Consider the following 22,518-nt stretch of genomic DNA (forward strand, 5'->3'; position numbering starts at 1 on the left):
ACTTTTAGTACATTAGAATGATCAATATTTAGTCCAATCTATATATAGAATATTGATTTATAATAGAGTAATTCCTATTAACCGCTATATTTGGAAACTCAAACTCCCCCTTTTAGATGGCCTCTACATCAAAATGATCGATATTTAGTCCAACATATGTATAGAGTATTGATTTATAATAGGGTAATTCCTATTAACCGCTACATTTGGAAACTCAAACTCCCCTTAAAGATTACGATATTTTTATGATACTTGCATAATGAAGTAGTTTTAACCAAAGCTAACCTAGCAAGAAAGCAAAAGGAAATTTAAAGTGTTGTTTCTGTAATTATAATGAAACTATACAACACCATCTTTTCGATTGCACCTATGCTAGATTTATTTGGCGAACCATTCAAGTTGCTTATGGTATTCATCCACCTAGTAGTGTTTCTAATTTATTTGGAACTTGGTTAAAGGGAAAATCCAAAATTTAAGAATTAAATTTTAGTTGATGCAAATGCTATATGTTACGCTATTTGGTTGACTTATAATGATGTGATTTTTGATAGAGTGATAGTTCCACTCTTCTATATATGTTATCTTTCGGAGCATCAATTGAATACTTTTTTATCTATGGTGCAGAAGAAGAGAGAAAGACATCATATAAAGGCAAGAAGTCGTTTTTTAGTCTACAGTGATGAAAATTTACGCAAAACATGTGTAGAAGCTTAATAAAATTTGTGCTCGAGGTTTTAGTTTCCAATTTTTTATTTTGACAAGATGAATGTTATTATAATGTTATAATAATGAATGGCGTGTCGAGCGGTGCCCATAACGTTATAATAACTAACGGACGGTTCTAATCTTAAATCTTGGGGAAAACAATTCCGTTATTGTCACTGTAGCAGCTCTCCGAATAAGCAACTTTTCACCATTCGATAAATGGGCCTCCTAGTCTGCCGCCGTCCCACTTTCTTCCTCCGTACCTGGCTCTGATCAACGCGAGTAGCGAGGGAGGGCGCCGCGCGGTGGAGCAGTAGATCGAGGAGAGGTCACCGACGACGGAGCAGTTCCAGCAGGGCCTAATCCTTTGAGACAACCAGATGTTTCAGGTACGGCTACATCCCTCTTGATTCGGGACAATTTGGCTCCCTTCTCCTCCTCCTACTGTGCCTATTGTTAGTTATTAGGGTTTATGCTGCGCCGAACTAGAGTAAATTTTATTTGGCTACTTCCGTGTCAGATTGCTAGCAGATGTATCGCTTGAACGATAGTACTATCACCGCACACTTGCATTGTGAATGCTTTTTTTTTTTTGGAAGATGCAATGTGAAGGAATCGGACGAAATGACGCATGATAATCCAAATATTCTTGTTCTAAATATACTACTGCTAAGTGAGAAATTATGCCAAGGAACCATACGCTTGCAGGCTGCCACGGGTTGTTAAGGGACTGTTTGGTTGTTGATCCTAAAAGGTCTAACTAAATATTGGTCATCATCAAATTTACTGTATGGCCAAATTTATCGCAAAAAAGTAGTGCTTGGTTTGTAGCTAAGTCAAAGTTAAGTCTCGGCCAAAATTGAAAGTAAAATTGGTGTTTGGATTGTTGTCAAGCTAAAATATTCCAAAACTGTCGGTATAACATGTAGGGCCCATATATCATTAATTTTTTTAGTATAAAAATATATTTAAATGAGGTCTTGTTTTGTAGATTAAATCGTAAGGAATATAATGGTACAAATGGATGACGAGTCGGATGAGTGGTTTAGAAACTATAGTCAGTTGTAGATTGTTAATTGAAAAAGCAAAACATTTACTGACCACTCTCCTGCTAACACCTCACCATGCAGCCGAGCCAAAATTTGGCCACTAAATCGCTCGGTTCTAACTGGCCACAGATTTGGCTTGGTGGACAACCGAGGAAGGCCAAAATTTATTTGGCAGGCTAAATCTGGGCTTCAAAGCAAACGGCTGCTAAATTGTGCAGGCAGGACCAGAATTTGGCTGGGCACCTTGGGGTAGTGATCCAAACAGTCTTAAAACTTCAGTTTGATAAGTATCGCAAATCTGGTATCGAACCAAACTGCCCCTTATTCCTTTTTTTAATGTCAATTATGTAATAGATACTCGGATATGAACATACGGCAATTGTTCGATCGAAAGAGCAGGATCCATTCCAATATTTTCGGAATGTAGTGCTCACCTGATAGTGTAATCCCATTGCCTTTGTTCATGATCTCTGGGAATCGCTCTCCATTAATTGTTTTTGTTCATAACCTCTGGGAAAATATGCCAAAAGCTAAACTGTCAGATATGCAGAACCTTCACAAATTAAGTTTTTGTTGTGGTTTATTTGGAGCCTGGAGGGATATAAATAAAGCTTACTGGCTTTACTTATCAAAGGGGTCGAATTTGCTCAGGAAAATATTCTGCACACCTTCTTGCTGAATAAATCATTTATGTATACCTTCACTATTATTAGTTCGGCTCACCTGCTGGCTTCAGGGATGATGACTACACATATTGTGCGCAGGCCCACAAGGTGATCACCACGTGTGGTTCAACAAATTAACTTGGTTTAGGGATTTGTGATGATCTATGATCTGACATTGTTTGTTAAAAAAATTACAATATTGACACAGTGTTAGTCTGTGCGGTACAGTAGTGCAAGCCAGTAATGATGACTAGTCTTGGTTACTAAGCTAGTAAGGTTTGAGCCGATAGGAAGGCTTGATTAATAAGGAATGTTTGTTCATTTTTAAGAAAATGAATGTTTGTTAATTGAAGTACATATTTTAGGCAATCCCATTTCTATTAGTTTGTTTCCATATCATTAGATTATATTGTTCGGAACTATCCTGTTCTAAGTCCTGGTTCTTCCAATAAAGCAAGCACACAATAGATTCTATCTCCCACGTACCATATCATTACTTGGCATTTTGTCGGTGTAAATTGTGAACAACGAGTGATGGTGTACGGCCCCTGATATCTACATACGCGGAGGTTACCGCCTTACATCTGCTACTTCTAGCCCAAACAAAAGCTTGGCCTTTTTTCGGACAAATAAAACACACAAAAATCAAATGCATGATTTATATAAACAGAAAGTAAACATTACCGTCCAAGATTAGGATCTGATAAGCTGACAAAAACAAAACCCAAACCATTTAATTAGCCAAACTAACAAAAGCATTATTGAGTAGCTAAATATTGACATATAGGTGCTAACACGTGCTGCCATGTGATATTATATTCTTTTCTAAACATGCTGTGATGATTGGTATAAAAACTAAATAAAATATAGGTATGAGTAAAAATACTCAGCAAGTACGATTCAGACCATAGAAGAACATATCACCAAATTTAATGAAGAACGAAAAACAACAAAATTTTTCTTTTCTCAAAAATAACAATGAAACAGTAGTTTCCATCTGCAACGGACAAACATGAATATATCCTTGCATTTATCGATAAAGATGAGTAAGTGATGCTAACACTCACTCACATGATACTAAATATAAGAACTAAATTGCACATCCGATATCATTGGCACTTAAATGAAATGTAAAGAAGTAACTCGAAACTTGATCATTTGAAATGAACGCAATCATGAACTTGAAGCTCGTGAACACAAGAAAATACGAATATGGAACGTGCATAATTCAAAGGGCCAATAAAATATTTAATGAGTGAATCTTGTCATAACATGAGTTCGTCATGCATTTCCTTTAATCGTGGTGAGTCTTTGGCTACGCACCTTTAGCACTGACATTTTTAAACCCAAGTAATATATTATACTCATATTTTTAAAAAAAACTCAAATAACTATACATCAAGTGTCTGAGGTAGGCTCCCTATCCGAAATCCCAAAAATCCCTTATTGTTCTTTTTCTCTCTTTCCCTTCATTTCTTTTCCCTCTTTTCCTCTCTTTTCCTCCCTTCCATTTTCTTCCTTTTCTTTTTTTCCTTCCCTTTTCTTTCCGCTTCTTTCCTTTTTCCTCCTCCCTTCCTCTCTCTTCCTTCTTTCCTTCTGGTCTGATCTCTTTTGCTCCTGCACAACCGAGGTAGAGAGCAAGTGCCCCTTGCAGCTGGCTGCCACGGTGACCGGCGGCGGCGTGGGCGGCTGCTGGCAATGGTGGGCAAGGGTGGCGCAATTAGGCGGAGTCGACTGACGCAGAGTGGGCGGCCTGGCGGCGGATGGCACTGAGCGCGAGAGGCGGTATGGGCCGGTCGACGTGGCACGGTGCAGGAGGTGGCACAGGGCAACACGGGTGGTCAAACGACGGCGGCAGTGCGACGCGGTGACGGGAGCAGGCGAGGGCAGTGGTGAGTAAAGGGCGGTTAGGGCTAGAGTTTTTTGGGCGGGACTCTAGCCCAAGTCCTATTTAAGCAGTGACCGGCGGCGGCCGACAATCCGTAAGTCGGTTTGTCGATTTTTTATCGAATTTTCTTCTTCTTCTTTTGTACTGTAAGATTCGGTATTACATATGGAACTGTTCTGATCAGTAGGTTTAACCTTCTGTTGCGCTTGCGATATCAGGCAAGCTAGCGGTTTTGGAGGTGATGGAGACGAAAGGAGAAACTAATGAGACGGGAGATGGCATCGACAAGATACAGGGGTTCACAATGTCGATGAGCTTCTTGATTGCCCTGTCTGCTATGAGCCCCTCAGGCCTCCGATTCTCCAGGTACACAGTAACACATGCTACTTAAATAAATAGTATTGAGATTTTTCTTCTTCTTTTGCATCGAGTTAATTTCTGAAGAACATCAGATCAGCAAACCTTTGTATTGTCTTTCCCCTAAAAAAAAGTTAAATCAATCCATGAAAAGCAGTTTCTTGTGACATTAACTCAACAGAATTTACAGAACACGTGCTACTTATGTTTCTGTCAACTTGCATGTTGTTTCTGACAAAGTTATTCTCTCACGAGGACTTGTCTAATAATTCCAATACCGCAGTGTAATATTGGGCATTTCATCTGCTCGTCTTGCCACACTAGGATTTCCATGCTGGACGCCGTGAGAAGCTCGTCGCTGTCTGATGGGCTGCCAAAGGACTTCTTCTGCGTCGTGCCCAAAGCTGCTGATAGAGGGGACGGTGTCGTGCTCACGACCACCATCCATACTGAGTCGGTGGACGTTGATGAAGACAAGCTGGAGGTTGAGGATGACGAGGACGAGGATGAGGACGAATATGTTTGATACGATCAATATATTCGATGAATGCGCAAGATTAATTTAGTTAGGTCGGGTTCTCCGTATGGACGTCGATCAGTACTTGTATTTATATCCAGAGTTTTTATTCATGATTTCCAAATTAAAATCTGATACTAGTTTTTTATAGAAGATTTTGACCAGTTCAGTAGTGATACTGAGGAAAATATGCTCCCGGCCAAGGGCATTTTTCTCATCATCATGCTGTTGCGGAGCCCAATCTTGTGCGTCATCTAGGTTTCCATAGCCACGCGAGGTCGTGGCGGCAGTCTTCAGAGCTTCAGATCAGAAGCACCATGGTAGGTGTCACCGTGGATTGAGATCTCGGAACGACTTCATTTCAATGGGACGAGAAAATGCATGAGTTCTGTAATGAAAATGAATCTATTAAGTTACGATTATAATTTTAATGATTAATGATAGTGTAGTTAATGAGAATTATATGTTTGTCAAGAATATATGTTAGTATGTCTCGTAGATGCAATATATGAAAAAGTCACTGTAGTCGGGATAAAGTTTGGTCAAATTGAAAAAGTTTTAGGAAGATTTGTCTCACTGGATAGTCCGATACTATGTATGTTGAGCTCACTGGAGCATATTTGATAAAGTGGGAGAGAAGCCTGAAGATCTCACTGTAAGGTCAAGTGATTAGCAAGTGTGTTTATCGGAGCAATTCTTCCAGAAAATGATATCATACTGAATAATAAAGACTAAGCCTCACCGAATAGTCCGATGATCAAAGCATGGCAACAACGGAGTGTTTCTGTCCAGAAGGCAGAATGGAACAATCTACCGGATAGTCCGGTGATCAGAGTAAGATACATACCAGAGTATTTCACCAGAGCAGGTTGCACCGTGGAAGATCGAATATCAACACGTCGGAAGGTCTGGTGATGAAGCAAGGTTACACTGAAAAATACACCGGATAATGAACAATGCAAATAGGCAGAACGAAATTCAAGATAGTTCGGTGATAAAGTGATGTGCACCGGATGCTTACACCGGAGCAATTTACACAGAGATAATGCAGTTGGCTTAGATGCTAAGTATATATTTATCGGATAGTCTGGTGATAGAGATGAAGTATACACCGGAGTGTTCGCTGTTCACAGAGGTTTGAGTGGGGTTCCAACAGTTAGTTTGTGAGTGTACTTATCGAATGATTCGGTGTTATTACTATTGTTCTCACCAGATCATCCAGTGTTAACAACTTTTCTGAACCGTTGGGTTAACAACTAGTGTGCGGGTTTGAGGCTATAAATACCCTTCCATTAAGTCATTTGAGGTTGCTGGTGTCGGTGTATCAAGAATCGGGGGTCCCTAAGTCCCGAGGCCAGGCCAGCCATCTGCTACATGGCGCCATCCCGCGAGGTCCCTCCTGCGGGGTGAGGAAAGTTCAAGTCCCGGGAGAAGGTGCTCGGGGCCACAGTCCGTGGTTCCCAAGCACCCCCGTTCCCCGATGATCCGCGGAGTTTAAATATCAGGAAGAAAGTGCTCGGGGAGGTGCCCGGTCACCCCCGAGTGCCCTAGTCCCCCGACGATCAGAAGAGCCAAGTTCCGGGAGAGAGTGCTCGGGATTGCGTATGGCAGCTCCCGAGCGCTTGGTTCCCCGAGGATCCGTGTAAGAGTGCTCGGGGCTGCACGTGGCAGCCCCCGAGCACGCCGTTCCCCGAAGGGTCGGGCAAGAGTGCTCGGGAGAGAGTGCTCAGGGTTGCACGTGGCAGCTCCCCGACCACTCGGTTCCCCGAAGGTTCGTGCAAGAGTGCTCGGGGAGGTGAAGAGTACCCCCGAGCACCCGGTCCCCGAGGACAAGGATAGGCATTCTCGAGAGAGAGTGCTCGGGGAGGTGAACAGTACCCCCGAGTACTCGGTGCCCCGATGACCCAGAAAGACCCCCGAGGCACCCGCCGATGAGGTGTCAATCAGTCAGAGGTTCGAAGCCGCATTTAATGAGCGTGCGTGGCCTGACATTCCCAACTACCCCCACCGCAGTGTCAGTTCCTGCCATGTTTTGGCAGAGAGGCGTGGGGTTATTAATTGTACGAGTCCCGTCCTGTATCATCCGGTGTGTCTCGGGATAACATCGCCAGGATCAAGCCGTTCCGTCTGCCGCCCTGCTGTGGCAGAGGAACAAGACAGGGCGGGCACGCCGGGTTGCTCTGCGGCTGCCCGATGGGTCCTCTCTACGGCGCCCGTTGCCAGGGTGTTTATGGTGACAGGTGACCAGGCGTGCGCCGCGTTTTCCACCCTCGGTCACTTCACCCAGAAGGAATGATGACGCCTTTCCTAGTCATGGCGTCTTGGAACTTGTGCCCCCCTCCTTCCTGTTCGGGGCATGTCGCAGCCGGCGAGTGCTTAAAAGAGCCGGCAACACAGAAGAGAAGACAAGGGAACAAGAGACCGCAAGCACCCAAACAGCGAGAACGGAACCATAGACGAGCACAACGCACAAGGGACAGTCCCTGCCCAAGAACAAGGAGCCTCAAGCTCCTAGTTAGACCAATATTCTTGTAACCAGCACATTCTTGAGGGACTTCCTCAGGACAGTTATTACATTCATACAGGAGTAGGATATTACGCCTCCGTGCGGCCCGAGCCTGTCTAAATTTCGGTGCATTTACTTCTCTTTGCACTAGATCATCACCCCCACCACCGGCCGTTGCATTTACTCTTATTCATTTCTCCAACGAACTTATTCAGGATCATCCCCCCAGCCGAATATCTAAAAAGAGGTCTCTCGGGATCCCTGCGACAGGAGTTAATCCTCCGACAGCTGGGTTAAGAGAAGTTTATATACACATGAGAAGACATCCAAGCCACCAAAGTGCTTAAAGTGATCATTAAAGGTGATTAAGTATACTATTAGAGAGTGATTAGTGTTTATAGGCCTAGAGGGTATGTTGCTAGATGATTGCTACCTAGAGAGTGGATCAAGAAGTAATCTAAGCTTGTACCTCTTGGTACGCCGGTGCCTTAGAGTTTTGATGACTCATCAATAAATTTGTTGATCCTCTAACTTGGTGTGGAGTGACGACGAGAAGTGATTACGGCGGCAAGGAACCAGAAGAGAGGCTAGTGGTGAGACATTGCCTTGATGGCTTGATGTCTCATCCGGGTGGGGGCTTTGTTTTTATGACTTGGTAGCTCAAGAGCTGTGACCGGGTGTCGACCGAGAGCATATCCTTTGTGGAGCTTCAACATAAACTAAAGGTGATATTCATATCATCGATACTATAGGATAAATATCTTTGTGCCAAGTTCGCTCTCTTTATCTTATTTATGTTTTTGTATTTACATTCTTGTAATTTATCTTCTTAGATAGGTTGCAAGCGCTTTGATCAATAGAGTAAACACATTAGATAAATTTAGAACACATGCAGATAGAATTTGATATAGATTTATTTTGTGTATTTTTCTAGTTGAATAGATTTTAAATATTCTAATTTATTCTTTCTTAAGATATCACCGACCCTTCACATTCTCTTTGCTAAGAGACTGTCTCTTATAGATATGTGGGGTCAAGAAGAGTCTACTCTGAGATAACTGGAAGATCATAGATTTGTGGGGTCAAGAAGAGTCTACTCTGAGATAACTGGAAGATCATAGACAATCATATTGTACACATCGTCATTTGAGTCATCTATACAAACAGGCTAAGAGACGACCTAAAAGACGATATTATTGTACACGCTCTTAGGCTTGATTGACATGTAGCTCTAAGAGTAGGAAATACATAATTTTGGTGTTGATTGGATGGCAGTGCCTACAAAACAGAGTATATTTTTTATACATTTAATTTTTTTTCCTTAACGGCACCTTAAAGAAAACTCGTCTTTCCAGCTTATTTCTAAATGCCTGGTTTTGAACGGCCTATGCTGCAGGCAAGGTTCAATTTTGAAAAAAACTTAGACCAAGTGAATTTCAAATACAAATGCATAGAGGTTAATTTATGGTTTTTTTAGGAAGGTTAATTTTCATGATGTAGACTCAAAGAGAAGGGTTAGCAACTTGAGATAATTCTTTACATGCCATCGAAAAATTTCAAAATCCTCGATTCGCTAAAAAAAATTCTTGTTTCTCATGCGCCACTACTTGAATTTTGTCTTGTCTTGTGTACCACTACCGTTATAACGGAGCTGATAGTAGTGGCATATAAGGGAAGAGAAATTTAGTGTTTTCATCCGGCGTGTGCTATTAGAATTAACACCGTTATGACGATAGTGACATATAGGGTAAAGACAATTTTAAATAGTAGCACATAAATGACAAAGAATTTTTTTTTGGTAAATGGAGAATTTTAACAACTTTGGATGGTATACAGAGAATTGTCACCAAACAATCTAGCAACTTGGCATAGCACCACCATGTCCATGAACGAAGCCACTGTAAAATCGGGCTGGGCTTTCTTTCTTTTCCTCCTTTGCATTTTATTGGGCTGGGCCCTTTGAACCAGTGCTCGTTTAGGCCCATCCGTAATACAGCACCGCACTCTTCTTCGGTGGATTTTCTAAAATAACATTATTTTCTTAAAAAATTGTAAAAATATTATTTAAATCGATAAATCCCTAAGTACGCGGTGCTTCTTTTCCGCACCTCCTTAATCTGCATCTTGGATTTTCCGTCGGCCCCTGCGTTCCGCTCTGCTCTCCCATGTAGGCCCACGTCCAGCATCTTTTGCATGCTCTCACACGCCCTTGCTCCCGCACACTCCCCTGCCCTCCCGCATGGTCCCGCATCCCTCATCTCCTGCTGCTCTCGCGTCCTCCTGCATGGGCTTGCGTCTCGCTTCCCACGTGCTACCACGTGCTACAACGCTCCCAGTCTCGTGTGTTATATGCAAAGCATGAGCTCCACGACTAATTTGTAGAAATATGTATACACTCCAATTATCGGTAGTTAGAGTGCAGACATCCTATTTGACACATCTCTAAGGACCTATCAGCATTCCTATTGCCAATAGGATCTATGTCCCGTAGACGATATTAAAAAAAAATATTTTCTTTTATCTCGGATGAAGGTGATCTTTATATAAAAATTATACCTATCGACGATATATATGACTTTATGGTTGAACATTTTTTATTAAATTATAAATATCATCGATAGATACAATTTTCATATAAAAACTATCTCATTCCAAATTATATTAAAAAATTTATATATCACTTGCCATCGGCAATTAAAGTACCAGCAAGTACATGGGAATTATTCGCGGTGCCAATTCGCACTTATTTCTACGACTTTTTTTTTATTTTAAATATTATTTTATAATTTTTAATAATATAATATTATTTCAAAAAGATTCTTGTGCAGGGTTTAACCTTTGTTTCTCTCCTCGCCGCAGCCGCGATCTCGAGCCCCAAAACCCTAGCGCCATGGGAATCGCCGCCTCCGCTCCTCCCCCGGAGGCCGCCGCTTCCGCCAATCCACCAGCCAAAGAAGATACCCAGCACTCCGCCACCGCCACTGCCGGCGGCGTTGCGGACGAGCCGGCGGCTCCGGACGCCAATGGCGGCGGCAGATGAGCTGATGAGGTGGCGGAGTCGGTGGTCGTGAACGCCGCTTCGGCCGGCGAGGAAGGGGAGGGGCAGGGGGAGGAGGAAGGGGAGTGCCGATTCTGCCTGTTCATGAAGGGCGGCGGGTGCAAGGAGGGGTTCGTGGTGTGGGAGAAGTGCGTGGAGGAGGCGGAGGCCGCGTGGGCTGGAGACAACGTCGTGGATCGGTGCCACGGCGGCGCTGCGGAAGTGCATGGACGCGCACGCGGAGTACTACGAGCTCATCCTACGCGCCGAGCGCGCCATGGCCGAAGATCTCGAGGCCGCGGCCGCACAGGCACGCGACGGCGCCGAGTCCGAGCCCACCACCTCCTCGCCGCCGGAGGGGCAGGCGCCGGCGTCGGAGGAAGGCAAGAAGAAACAGGCGGCCGAGACGGTGGTTTCAGAGGAGGAGGAGAGCGGAGATCCTGCAGCCTGATTTGGGCGAAAAGGCGGCGGCATCTTGAAATTTTTGGTGAGGGATTTGAGGATGTTAATTCCTCATTTCCTCTTCATTTTCCCGAGGATAGTTAACCTGTGATTTGGCCAGATTGGAGAGAAAGATAGACATATCTCTGCTCTCTCTCTCCAGGAATATGTGATTCTTTTGGGTGAAATCATATTATACACGTGTTGTCCGATGAGCTCCAACTCCGGTGAATTATACACGGACATCTCATGCTTTAATAATCTGATGATTTGATGGCACTAAATCACTAATTGACATGATATCCTCTTGCATTGATTCTTGCAATACTTCTGCTAAGCTAAAATTTTTGCCAGCGATGAGTTAACTGCCAATCATTCGATCAGATAGTTATATGCTCCTTTGATCTTGTTTGTGCATTACTATGCCGGTATTTGAGGAGCTTTACTTTTGCAACAACGCCTGTTTCGCGAGCAGAATTGTGCGGCCGTTCAAACTGTGAAGGGCAGGGTGGGGACGGTTGTTGGAGCTGCCTCCTTCGACTTACGCGATCTCACGCGGCACTGGACGCAGCAGACAGAAACTCACGCTGCTCGGAGGACACACGCAAACACAAGAGTTGCTAGCAAGCAGTACTGTGGAGAAGCTAACACACACAGACTTACCGGCAACGAACGCCCTTTTCTTATTGTCTGTATTCACTTCCCAATTAGCCAAGTAAGTACACAGCTTATATAGCTTCACTGACATGCACACGGAGCAACAAACTGCCCGGGACTCACGCCACGCACGCATACCCGGGCTCCACTCCCTCCTCACACGTATGAAGCTAACCAACCTGAGGACTCGCTCCCAGCCGCATGCAAGAACCTGTTGGCCGAGTCTCACGCACACGCCCGCACGATCCACACACGCACAAGCCACTAACTCATGCATGTTGTGTCTCCATGATCCGCATAAGACGGCCACTTTCCTGTATGCAGCTCAGTAACTCTGCTTAATCTAATGACGACTCAATCATCGATCAGCTAGCTGCACCGCACTGCAACACACAGCTGCGGACTAACACAAACTAGCTAAAAGACCCGCATGACATACATGCTAACTACACAAGTCAAGATTAATACTAACAACGGTGAGGGGAGGCGGCGGCGTCGCATGGCCGGAACACCCGAAGGGCGAAGGAGGTCACTCCGGCGACGCGAGAAAGAAGGCCACCACCTTCCGCGCTGCGTTGAGGCTGGCGGCCTTGCGCTCAAGCACGATCGCCTCCGCCGGCGCCTCAGCCTCCGTCTGGTACCGCAAGATCTCTTCTTGCATCGCGGCATCCCTCTCTTTTTGCTGTTAAAGTTGCCGTAGGACCTGTGTTACTTGGACACCTGTGTTTAAAATATTTTACTAAGTCGGACTCACGTATTCTCGGATTCCAAGTAGTATTTGATGTGTCTCAAAATTTTTTTCGAATAAAACACCTCGACACGAGTCGAACTCCGACATCTACACCCATGTCCATGTAACACAGCCCAGGACCCAGGATGCCTTCTTGGATTGCGCCCAAGGTGAGCGCCAGCGACGGTCCACCTGTTTCTCTGATCACTGCTGTTTTTTCATCTACCGACGGCACGTAGCCATCTGCCAACACTTCCATGGCTGCTGCCTGCTGCTCGATCCATTGTTGCTACGTCGTCCATGGAGCGAGGAAGTTCTGCTGCGACTTTGATCTAGGCGGCGGCAACGCAACTGCCAGAGGACTCTGGATCGAGTCTGTTACGATTCCTGAGTCCTATCTACGTACGCTTTTCCAATAGAAGGAAACAAGATCTTGCTAATTGCTATTACAAAAAGGAAGAAAATCTGGAGGATCTTTTTGTTTGCGCCATTTATAACCTTGGCGCTCAACGTTGCCCAGCGTGAAGGCCGCCATTGCTTAGACAGGCTTACAAGTCATGTACCAATTACAACGACGGATATCACAGCAGACTGCAGGTCCCAAACTTACAAATACAAACTCCAACTTACCCTACGAAATCTATAACAAGCACAAAGTTTCAGACCTCCAAGCTTCACAAAAGCAAGACTCTGACACATCCCAAGGAATTAACCCTGAAGTCTGACACTTCAATTATTCAGATACTGATCAACCGGACAACACATAATTCATACTGACACAGTGCTAGCAAGTACTGACTAGCAGTGCTTTAAATACACTACATTACAGGCATATGGGGAGCTCCAGCATCAGAAACCCACCACTGTAAAGTTTCAGGGACAGGGTAGGTTGGTGCAACCCCAATGCAGAACAGCCAAGAATGATTTGCCTACAGACAGCCAGCCTTCAGTTGGCTGGCTGTCTGAGTACCCATCCCCTCCTCGGTTCATGCCTTGAGGAGCTCGCAGCAACCGTCACCGGTGGCGGCGGTTGCCCACTTGAAGGAGGGGATGGCGGCGGCCCCATGCTCGCCGTCCATGATGGATGGCAGCGGGGTGAAGAAGGGCGTCCGGAGGTGCTCGATGCCGTTGTAGTGGTCCGCGTCATCGTGATGATCATAGATGCTTGATACATCTGAACCAGACAGGCTTGAGACACTGCTCCGGGAGTGGCAGCGCGGGTTGTTGCCGAGCCCCGGCTGTGGAACCTCGGAGCAAGACGTGCCGAGGCGCGCAGGTCCTGCCATCTTGCTGCTTCCTTTCGCAGCTGCCTCCTTTTGCTTCGTGTTGAGGAAGCGCCCACCGGAGCCTCTTGCTCGGCGCATCGCGTGGAGATGGCGCGACTCATGGAGATACGGCTGCAGCATGACATGAAGAACGATCAATGGAAGTGAAGCAGGGGAAGAGAATGTTGCATAGCAACGGCACAGCGGGGTTGCATGGGCGCGTAGGGAAAGTTGAGGACTCACAAGGGAGAAGAGACTCACCTTTCTGCCCTTCACCAGCCTGTTATCCCTCTCCGCCTTGGCGCGAGCACGGCGGCGGCGGAGGATGCCCTCGTACTGCTTTGGATTCACATAGATTGGTGCATCGGCCGGTGCGTTCAGTGGCAAGAGCATTCTCCCACCAGACTGCATTAGCGAAAAATATATCACATAAATTCCTTACATGTTAACCTTTGAGCATAGGTAAACATTGTATTGACATGTTTAGGCAGCAGAACACATCATGTAAATCAGTAAGGATACTAGAATATTAAAGGGTTACCTAATTTCACAAGCTAAAAAATTTAATGCGTGAGGTTGCTAGTAACTACGATTCAAGAGAATATTTAAATACTTCTTCACATATCTGACTTTGATGTCTCTATATTTTTGCAGAACACAATTAGGGAATCAATCAGATAGAAATTTTGGAATGCTATTTTTTTTTTCAAAACAAATAAACTATACCATTGGTCTCATTGCATAAGTGGTAAGCAGGCCATGGCACTGGTCAGCACAAGAGTAATTGGAAGAGACCTGAAGGACATGCCATCAGTTAATAACTTAACACTGATGATTCTCATAAACGAGTTCTGAGCTGTAAATTGGCTAATTTTCAAATGCATAAAATGTCAAAGCAGTTACTCGTATTTTCTATCCTGTGTTCCTGTCCATAGACAAGGGTGAAAGGAAGAACTCACCATGGATTGACCAAGACCAATCTCAAAACGGCCATTGTATTCGGGGAATGGTGACTGCAGCGCAATGGTGGCAGAGTGCTCCGGGGCTTTCTCTCCTGACTCCAAATTCCCTGAACATCATAGGTTCTCAGAACCATTAAAAATTTGTTGAATTCCCGGGTTGCTAGAAACTATTAGCTTGAATTAAGTTTTGATGGTTTCAGAGAGTACTTCTGAGTTCTGACAATTTGGACAAAATACCATTTCTTTGGTTTCTATTTTTTCAAGAGCATTCATGCAGTGTAGTTTTCTCAACCATTAAAAACTGGACACATATTTTAAATGACACAGATCAAGAAGTCACAGCAGATTTTAGGCACCATTCTGGACTACCCAACAGACGGACTGTAAATATTACATGTCTTAGCAAAATACTGATGCTTCCTAATCTCAAACTAATACTCTAGAAAAGGAGACGGCAAGCTATATATTATATAATGAACTCTATGCGGTTAGAAAGACGTGGATGTTACTCATGGAATCTGAGGACGCTATTGAATTCCATCAAGACCTAACATACTAGTCTTTTGTTAGTTTATACACACCAAAAGACCATTCCATGGTTCAAAACTAGATCATCGTTGGCTTCTAACCATCAAGTATCTGCCATGTTTCATATTCTAAAAAAGCATTTGCTATGCACATATTCTCTCTTGTTTATAAATGTGTACAGTTGGCAAGGACATGCTTTTATTGTTCATCAAAAATAGACCTTCATAATGATTGAGTTCTGCAGGACATCCCACAAACAAGAGGAAGCATATCCTGCTCACAGCTGCTGATCTATTGCAATGCCATATTTGTCAATGAAAAGCTTAAATCTTTCTTTTTTTTCCAAAGAAAAGCAAAAGGAAAAAGGATGAAAGCTTATCTTAGGTGCAAATATGAGAGAAACAATTGCTAACTCCTCCAATCCAAATACATGACACAGCTTAATATTCTAGTGTCTGTTCCTTTATCGATTCATTGAGCTTAGCTTATTCGTTCCTCTCTCTCTTTTTTTTTTTTTGGGGGGGGGGGGGGGTGCGATAAGAAATAATTGTACAAAGTATGCCCACAAAATATGCAAATAGAGATAGGGAGATACTCATGTTGGTTGCAGGTGGTGAGAATTTGTATTTTCTTTCCACTTCTATAGTTCTGTCATTCTGTGAATAAAAGTGGAATCGGTTTTCCCCTCGTTCAAATAAAAGGGTTTCTATGGTGAGACTTGAGAGGGCACCAGAAATCATAATGGAGGTGACTATAATAGAACAGTCGGCAGTGGCATCAAAGTAAAGGTACCACCACGCCGAGAATGGTACTATGGGGGCATGGACCCAAAGCAACGGACAACCCAACTAATTGCAGCCTCTGTCATGACAGCTGACATATATAGCATTGTCTTCCTTTATGCAAATTCATCTGCTTCATGCCAACTTCTTGCAACAACCTATGATTTCGCAAAAAGAAAAACTAATCGATATATTTAGCAATATTGAAACGATCACAAAATTTAACCTGCTTGTTCGAAAGAAAAAGGAATAGTGGAAATTCTAGAGCAGTGCTTAAGAGGTAAAAGAAAGGCAAAGGACTAGCAAGATATAGATTTTGGAATATCCATCTTGCAATTAGATAATACGATGATTAAACCCTGTGTCATTCACTTATGTTCGCTAGCGTAGTACTAGCATGCACAGATCCAACAAGGACATGCCAAATTCTTGCAATTAATCCTATTCTTAAAAAAGAAACATATTTTTGCCATAAATCCACAAGCTTGCAAAGGGGCAGAGAAAAAAAAAACACCTCACCTTGGAACACAGAGAATTTCAGGGTCTCAGGGCCCCCTCTCTTCGCCGCTGCCTGTGGCGCTGGATCCGGCGCGCCCTGAGCTCCCGGCACGACCTGGAACTGGTCGTCCCGGCGCGTCTCCTCCGGCGACAGGGGCGCCGGCTCGCCGTACAGCAGCTGGGACCCCGCCCACCATGGCAGTGGGGCTCCGGCGCCATTGGAGGCCTGGCTCAGAGCGGCGACCTGCCCAAATCCATCATGGCTTTTGAAGCTCATCATGGCTGCCTTGCCTTGTCAAGGAAATTTGAAGCCTCACCAACCCTCCAAAGCTCTTGCAGGATTCTTAGCTTAAGGGGTTACTTATGGATGCAACCAACCTGTTGCCAAATAATTAAACAACAAATTAGAGACTGTGACGTCGAATTTTTTTTCTTTTAAAACTATGTGCAAATTGAGGTGAAATGGCAACACGCAAATGTAGGGAAAAAATAGAAACAAGTGGGAGAATCCCCAAGAACCGAATGGAAAGGGGAAAGAAACTCACAAGCACAAGGGAACAAGAACATCTGGCGAAAGAATTGAGAGGCAGGAACAGAGGTGCGCGGAGGATGAACTCAAGGGTTACTACTAACCCACAGAAACATGCACCGAAATAGCATAGAACCAGAAGAACTTGATGGACGAAACCAAGAAAAAATCTTTTCTACAAGCAAGGAAATAAAATGCTTGGATAGGAACAACAGGTTCCAAGAGAAACTAGTTTCAAAGCTCGGTCTGCCTCTGGGAAGAGAGAAGCCCACATCAAAATCAGCATGAAAAGGAGGGAGGGTGGCAAGCAAGATCAGAGAGAGTGGCCACCAGATGCCCAGATGGCAAAGAATTTCCAATAAGAGGAGCACAGGAAGCCACAACTTTAGCCCACAAGGCTCATGCATGATGCAGTACCTGAGGTTGTATCCAAGGATTCAGGACAAACCAGGGCAACACATGAGCACAGTGGATGCACAAGGAGAGGAGGGGAAGCAAACAAAGCCCACTAACATCTCAGCTGGAGGAGGCCATCTAATAATGGAAGCAAGAGGACGACAGTAACACACAGGTATAGAGAGGGAGAGAGAGAGAGAGAGGAGAGTGTATATAAATGCAAGGCTATGGTGCCTTGGTGGGCACAGAGCTGAAGGCCTAAGCTAAGAAAAGTCTCTCTCTCTCTCTCCTCCCCGTCTGAGCTAAAAAAAGATTGCCACTAGCTCTTCTCGGGTGCACGACACTGCTCTTCGTTCTCTTTTTAATTGCGATGGCTATTCTTTGCCAGTTCAAGCGCAGCAAGGGGGCACTTTTGATCTGCTGTACACTACACTGTGGGCGTTGTACTGTGCAGCCACTAACCTGGGTAAGATTCCCAGGAACACGGCGAGCCGTGTGCCATTCCTTACCAAATTGGTCGTGCGGCTGCCGGGAAGCTCCCTCTCGGAAAGGGCAAGGAAGAAGGACTACACGCTGCACGGCCACCGCCCCTTTTTGTTGTTGTACCATGCCGGACATGGGAGGTTGGTTTCTACTTCTACTCTTGTACCGTGGTATATGTGGAGGTTTGGTACTCGTATGCTTTATCATCGATATTTCTTATTTGACCATATGTATATAGACAAGAAACAATGACCAATGGGCCTGTGGAGCCTGCGACGATGCATGCTAAGAAGGGAACGAGAATATGAATTTCTAGTAATTGCTTTAGTTGAGGTTGGATCCTTGCGATGTGTCTCAAGAAAGGGTTTGACAACACAAATTTCTAGGCATTGCTTCAATTGAAGTAGAGAGTGGGCAGCGGCTGAGTGAGATATGTGACCACTAGGATAAGAGGGAAGGAAGTGTGTGTATATATTGGTATGTATCATGCAGATATTGTCAAACTCTTGATGAAAGGTGAAAACGGCGTTGGTTTTGACTTCATTTTTTATTAGTTGTTGCTATCTTGTTTCAATATAGCGTGCATGCAAATTATATTGATTTTTTCACCTTTTTCCTTCATTTATTCGCATCACGCTTTTACATTTATCAGTAAACACCTGCAGTACCTCTCTTATTCTCAACTTATTTACATCATAGATACCTTGGGTTTTCCCTCTACAATGGACTATAGGCTGTTGTTTTCATAGCCTCCTTAATTCCCCAGGCTTTACCAAAATACATTTTATAAATAGAAATGGAGTGTATGTTACACACGCTAGATTCCTCCAAGGTGAGTATATATGCATTGCACGTTTATTAGCACTCAAAGTAAAAATAAATAGATCACAAGTTGCCATTTAAATGGAAGACTACACACAAACTGCAATTGAGTCGAAAGTTTTTGTTTCTTCATGTATGGTAGTTGTACTTGACAAGGTAAACGAAAACAACATTGTGCATTTCGTCACGCGTTGTTTCCTTAAGTCACCGGATATTGTTGCAACATCAATCATTGGTGATATGGGGAGAGAAGATCTGAGCCGTCCACTTTACTCTCACTATTATAAAAGGGTGATCACTGCCGATTCCAAAATCGGCATCAGTGTTTACTCGACAATGAAAATGATACATATCACTGCCGGGTCTAGAACCGGTGGTGATAGGTGTTTTGGGAGCAAACAAAAATGAATCGAGCTGGTCGAGCCAGCCGTCACATTGCTCACTGTTCGTGGAGCTCGGGTCACCGTCGTGGATCTCGTCGGACACACCGCCACTGCCGCCCGCCCTCCTCCATCCGTCTCCCACTCCACCAGCCTGAGCTCACACTCCCGCTCCTCCGCTGCATGCTCTCAGTCGACAGAGGAATGCCACCGCTGCATGGACACGACACCACCGCCCTGCACGGACATGCTGCCACCGCCGTCTGCCCTCCTCTAGCCATCTCCCACTCCACCAGCCCCAAGCTCACACTCCCGCTCCTCTGCCACCGTGGATGGTCTGATATAGTGAGCCGTAGCTTCTGTATCTCGGTCCCGCTCAACTCTATGATCTCGCTGCAAACACCAAAACCAACCTGAATCGAGCCAGACCAAAAGGCAAACACCAAGAACCCTAACCGCTCACTGAAATAGATCAATCGATGGAAGAAACCGAAGCAGAGCACAGAGACTCACTTTCTCGCCTTGAGGAGCCTTATGAGATCCATTTTCTCTTGAAACGGAAACAAAATTTTCGAGGAAAAAAAGAGCAACGTTAGCCACACAACACGCCAGGATAGTTATCAAGAGACGGTGGTGGTGGTGGTGGATCGGGGAATTTCTCACCTTGACTAGCTACGTGCCACCGCTCTCCGGGCCATCTGCCACTGCGCACGTCGACTCGTACTCCTCCTCGACCGGTGCGCGCCTCCTAAGGTTGGTGATGTCGCTGAGCATCCTCCTCCTCGCTGCGGCGGTGGCACACCACTTGGTCTTTGGCATCATCGTCAACACCTTCTTCGCCGGTGCCGCAGGCGGCGAGATAGCCTGCTGGGGTGCGAGGATGGCCGCCTCCATGGTCTATCGGTCGTTGGCGGCGGAGTGGTCCACGAGGCAAGGAGAGAGAAAGGCAGAGAAAGGAAGAGGAGAGAGATGGGGTGAGGACACGAGGGTGTGTGAGAGAGGATAAGGTGGACGCGCGTGACCGAGTTGAGCGAACGCCAGAGCGCAAGCCAAAATCCCATTCCTTAGAAACTTCAGGTCCGGGATATGTTTCACTATCTGCTCGTATTTAAAACTGGTAGTGATTAGTACCGGTTCGTATTTAAAACCGGCACTTATAGTTCGTATCAGTGCCGATTCTTAATGATTTCATCATGGTTCGGACGTGGGAGAGGAAGAACCGGTAATAATATATTTTCACTGCTGGTTCTTACATAATCTATAGTGATGAACCGTTATTTATAGCCGGTTATGTAGTGTAGTGTGTCCACTGCAAACAAGCCGCATCATCATATGATACGTTTCCCAAGAGCTGGTTGGCCCTACCAAATTCTGGTTCATACAGCTAACCTTCTAGAGGATCTAGCCGTCCATCCATCTATTTACCAGCTGGTCTATTTGTTGCATTAGACCTTATCAGTGTTTAACCAAGAATGTTTTCACCTATACCAGCAGTATAATGTTGGTAATAGGGACTACTGAGTAATGTTTTGATGGGATCACATATCTGCTTGTTTGGTAACCGGCCAACTTATTACATTTATTTTTATTACTGTTTTACAATGTTTTCCGATAACAGAAGCAAGTAACAACATACATGGAGTATGCGAACAAGCATCCATTGATCAATCCATCTGTGTCTATTAATTAACTTGGTAAATCATTAGATTTTATCGGTAAATAATTTATGATGTTTAACCTGTCATTAATGCTAGCAACATGCATGCACTCACGAGAACACTATGGCTGTAGTTCGGGTAAGTTATGTTTGCCTCAATGCTGCGCTTTTTATTTGGAAACTCTACCTTCAGGTTATGAAATCCACCAGAAACTTAGGCCCCGTTTGGTTGTAAGAAACGTTTCAGATTCTCTGGTGATTTTCTAAAATCCCTGCCAAACGCACCAAAACGTGAAATGTTTCACCTTGAATTACCTGAAACGTTTCTCATTTTTAACACTACGAGGAGAATCACCCAAAATGGTGTTTCACCCGTTTCGAGAATCACTCAGGTCATTTTTCTTCAAGAATCCGAATCCAGAATCCCTGCCAAACGTTTTCAGAAAATTGAGAGTGATTCACCAGAGAAACGTTTCCAGAGAGAATCTGAAACCAAAACGTTTCTGGGAGAATCTGGAGCCCTGCCAAACGAGCCCTTAAGCTCCTCAAGAAAGGAAAGCTTTTTAGGCTTCATGATATGTTTGACATTGTGGTGGTTTTCAAAGTGCATTTATACTACATCTATTCTCTTTTACTTATCATTTATAACATTGATATGGTCTCCAATACATATATTTTAACATTACTTTTTATAATTATTTTTTAGTAAAATTTGTTAAACATAGAATCATGTGAAAGTATTTTTCATGGCGGATCACTCATATCATTTGTATGTGTCGAATCATTATAATTTTGTGTGTATTAGTGGTCAAAGTTTTTAAAGTTTGACTACATGTATTCTAAAACAACGTCTATTTGAGAACAGTTGTAGTAATACTGTGTCTTGCAAAAATTATTTTTGTGGAGTAGTAATTGTAAAATTATACTAGAATTAGCATAAGACTATTTTGTACCTATATACAAACTGAAACCCAAACGCTCAATCACATATATCTTCCCTTAAATGTAATAAAATGTTGAGGATGCTGGGCTCCAAACTAGACTCACATAAAATTTGACAATATATACTATTTAGTTTCCTATCTCCAACGGCAATCTCTCCAAGTCCAAATGGATTTGTATCCCAATCCCCTCAATGCTGCCACCTATATAAGGGGATGAGGCCAGACACTCAGGTGGAAGGAGGAATTGAAGACCAAGCTAAAGCCCTACTGCACCAATTTGCTGTCAACGCCAAAGATTCGATCTGATCTGCGCCTAATCTCACCACCGCCACTGCTAGGTTTTGTCGCACAACCACAAGTGTCATTGTTGATTTGTGTCATCGTCATGGCAAGCTCGAGCTCTTCGATTGGATTACTCAATGGTAAGTTTCAGCAGGTACAATTAAATAGTCTGGTACTCCGGTCGGTCTCTGTGCTCGTGCCGTTGAGATGCTTGTGCCGGTCTCTTGTGCTTTTTGTTCTTTGGTCACCAGAGCCGGTGTGTTGATCTGCTCGTGGTGCACCGCCGGTCCTCTCCTTGATGATGGTGCACCACTAGCCCCTCTCCCTAATGTTGCTCATCGCTGACCCCTCTCCCTGATGGTGCTCATCGTCGGCTCCTTCTCCCTTATGATGGTGCACTGCCGGTCCACTCTCTGATGATGGTGCACCACCAGCTCC

The 22,518-nt window shown here is 44.4% G+C and overlaps 2 protein-coding genes and 1 pseudogene across 9 annotated transcripts; 2 read left to right on the forward strand and 1 right to left on the reverse strand.

Moving 5' to 3' along the window:
- Positions 1-909: 909 nt before the first annotated feature.
- LOC133911176 (uncharacterized) lies at positions 910-5,334 on the forward strand. Of its 3 annotated transcripts, none has more exons than XM_062353381.1 (3): positions 910-1,094; positions 4,526-4,673; positions 4,989-5,334. In XM_062353381.1, exons 2-3 carry the CDS (start codon positions 4,549-4,551, stop codon positions 5,188-5,190), a joined length of 327 nt encoding a protein of 108 aa, XP_062209365.1. In that variant the 5' UTR covers positions 910-1,094; positions 4,526-4,548; the 3' UTR covers positions 5,191-5,334. The 3 variants fall into 3 exon arrangements, 2 of the variants coding, with proteins under 2 accessions (XP_062209365.1, XP_062209366.1); XR_009908614.1 differs by having other exon boundaries at positions 918-1,094; positions 4,948-5,334; XM_062353382.1 differs by lacking the exon at positions 910-1,094 and adding an exon at positions 4,150-4,401.
- A 5,198-nt stretch (positions 5,335-10,532) lies between these two features.
- On the forward strand, positions 10,533-11,397 carry LOC133911177 (uncharacterized; annotated as a pseudogene).
- Positions 11,398-13,260: 1,863 nt separating this feature from the next.
- On the reverse strand, positions 13,261-17,838 carry LOC133912950 (nuclear transcription factor Y subunit A-10-like). 6 transcript variants are annotated; one of them, XM_062355944.1, is made up of 6 exons: positions 17,630-17,838; positions 16,609-16,965; positions 14,777-14,886; positions 14,544-14,612; positions 14,079-14,222; positions 13,261-13,949 (listed from the first exon to the last, which is right to left on the reverse strand). In XM_062355944.1, the coding sequence occupies exons 2-6, from the start codon at positions 16,865-16,867 to the stop codon at positions 13,539-13,541; spliced, it is 993 nt and encodes a 330-aa protein (XP_062211928.1). In that variant the 5' UTR covers positions 16,868-16,965; positions 17,630-17,838; the 3' UTR covers positions 13,261-13,538. The 6 variants fall into 6 exon arrangements, with proteins under 6 accessions (XP_062211928.1, XP_062211927.1, XP_062211925.1 ...); XM_062355943.1 differs by having other exon boundaries at positions 17,565-17,838; XM_062355941.1 differs by having other exon boundaries at positions 17,534-17,837.
- Positions 17,839-22,518: the final 4,680 nt, after the last annotated feature.

The sequence above is a fragment of the Phragmites australis genome, chromosome 3 (assembly GCF_958298935.1).
Source record: "Phragmites australis chromosome 3, lpPhrAust1.1, whole genome shotgun sequence".
Classification (NCBI taxonomy): Eukaryota; Viridiplantae; Streptophyta; class Magnoliopsida; order Poales; family Poaceae; genus Phragmites; species Phragmites australis.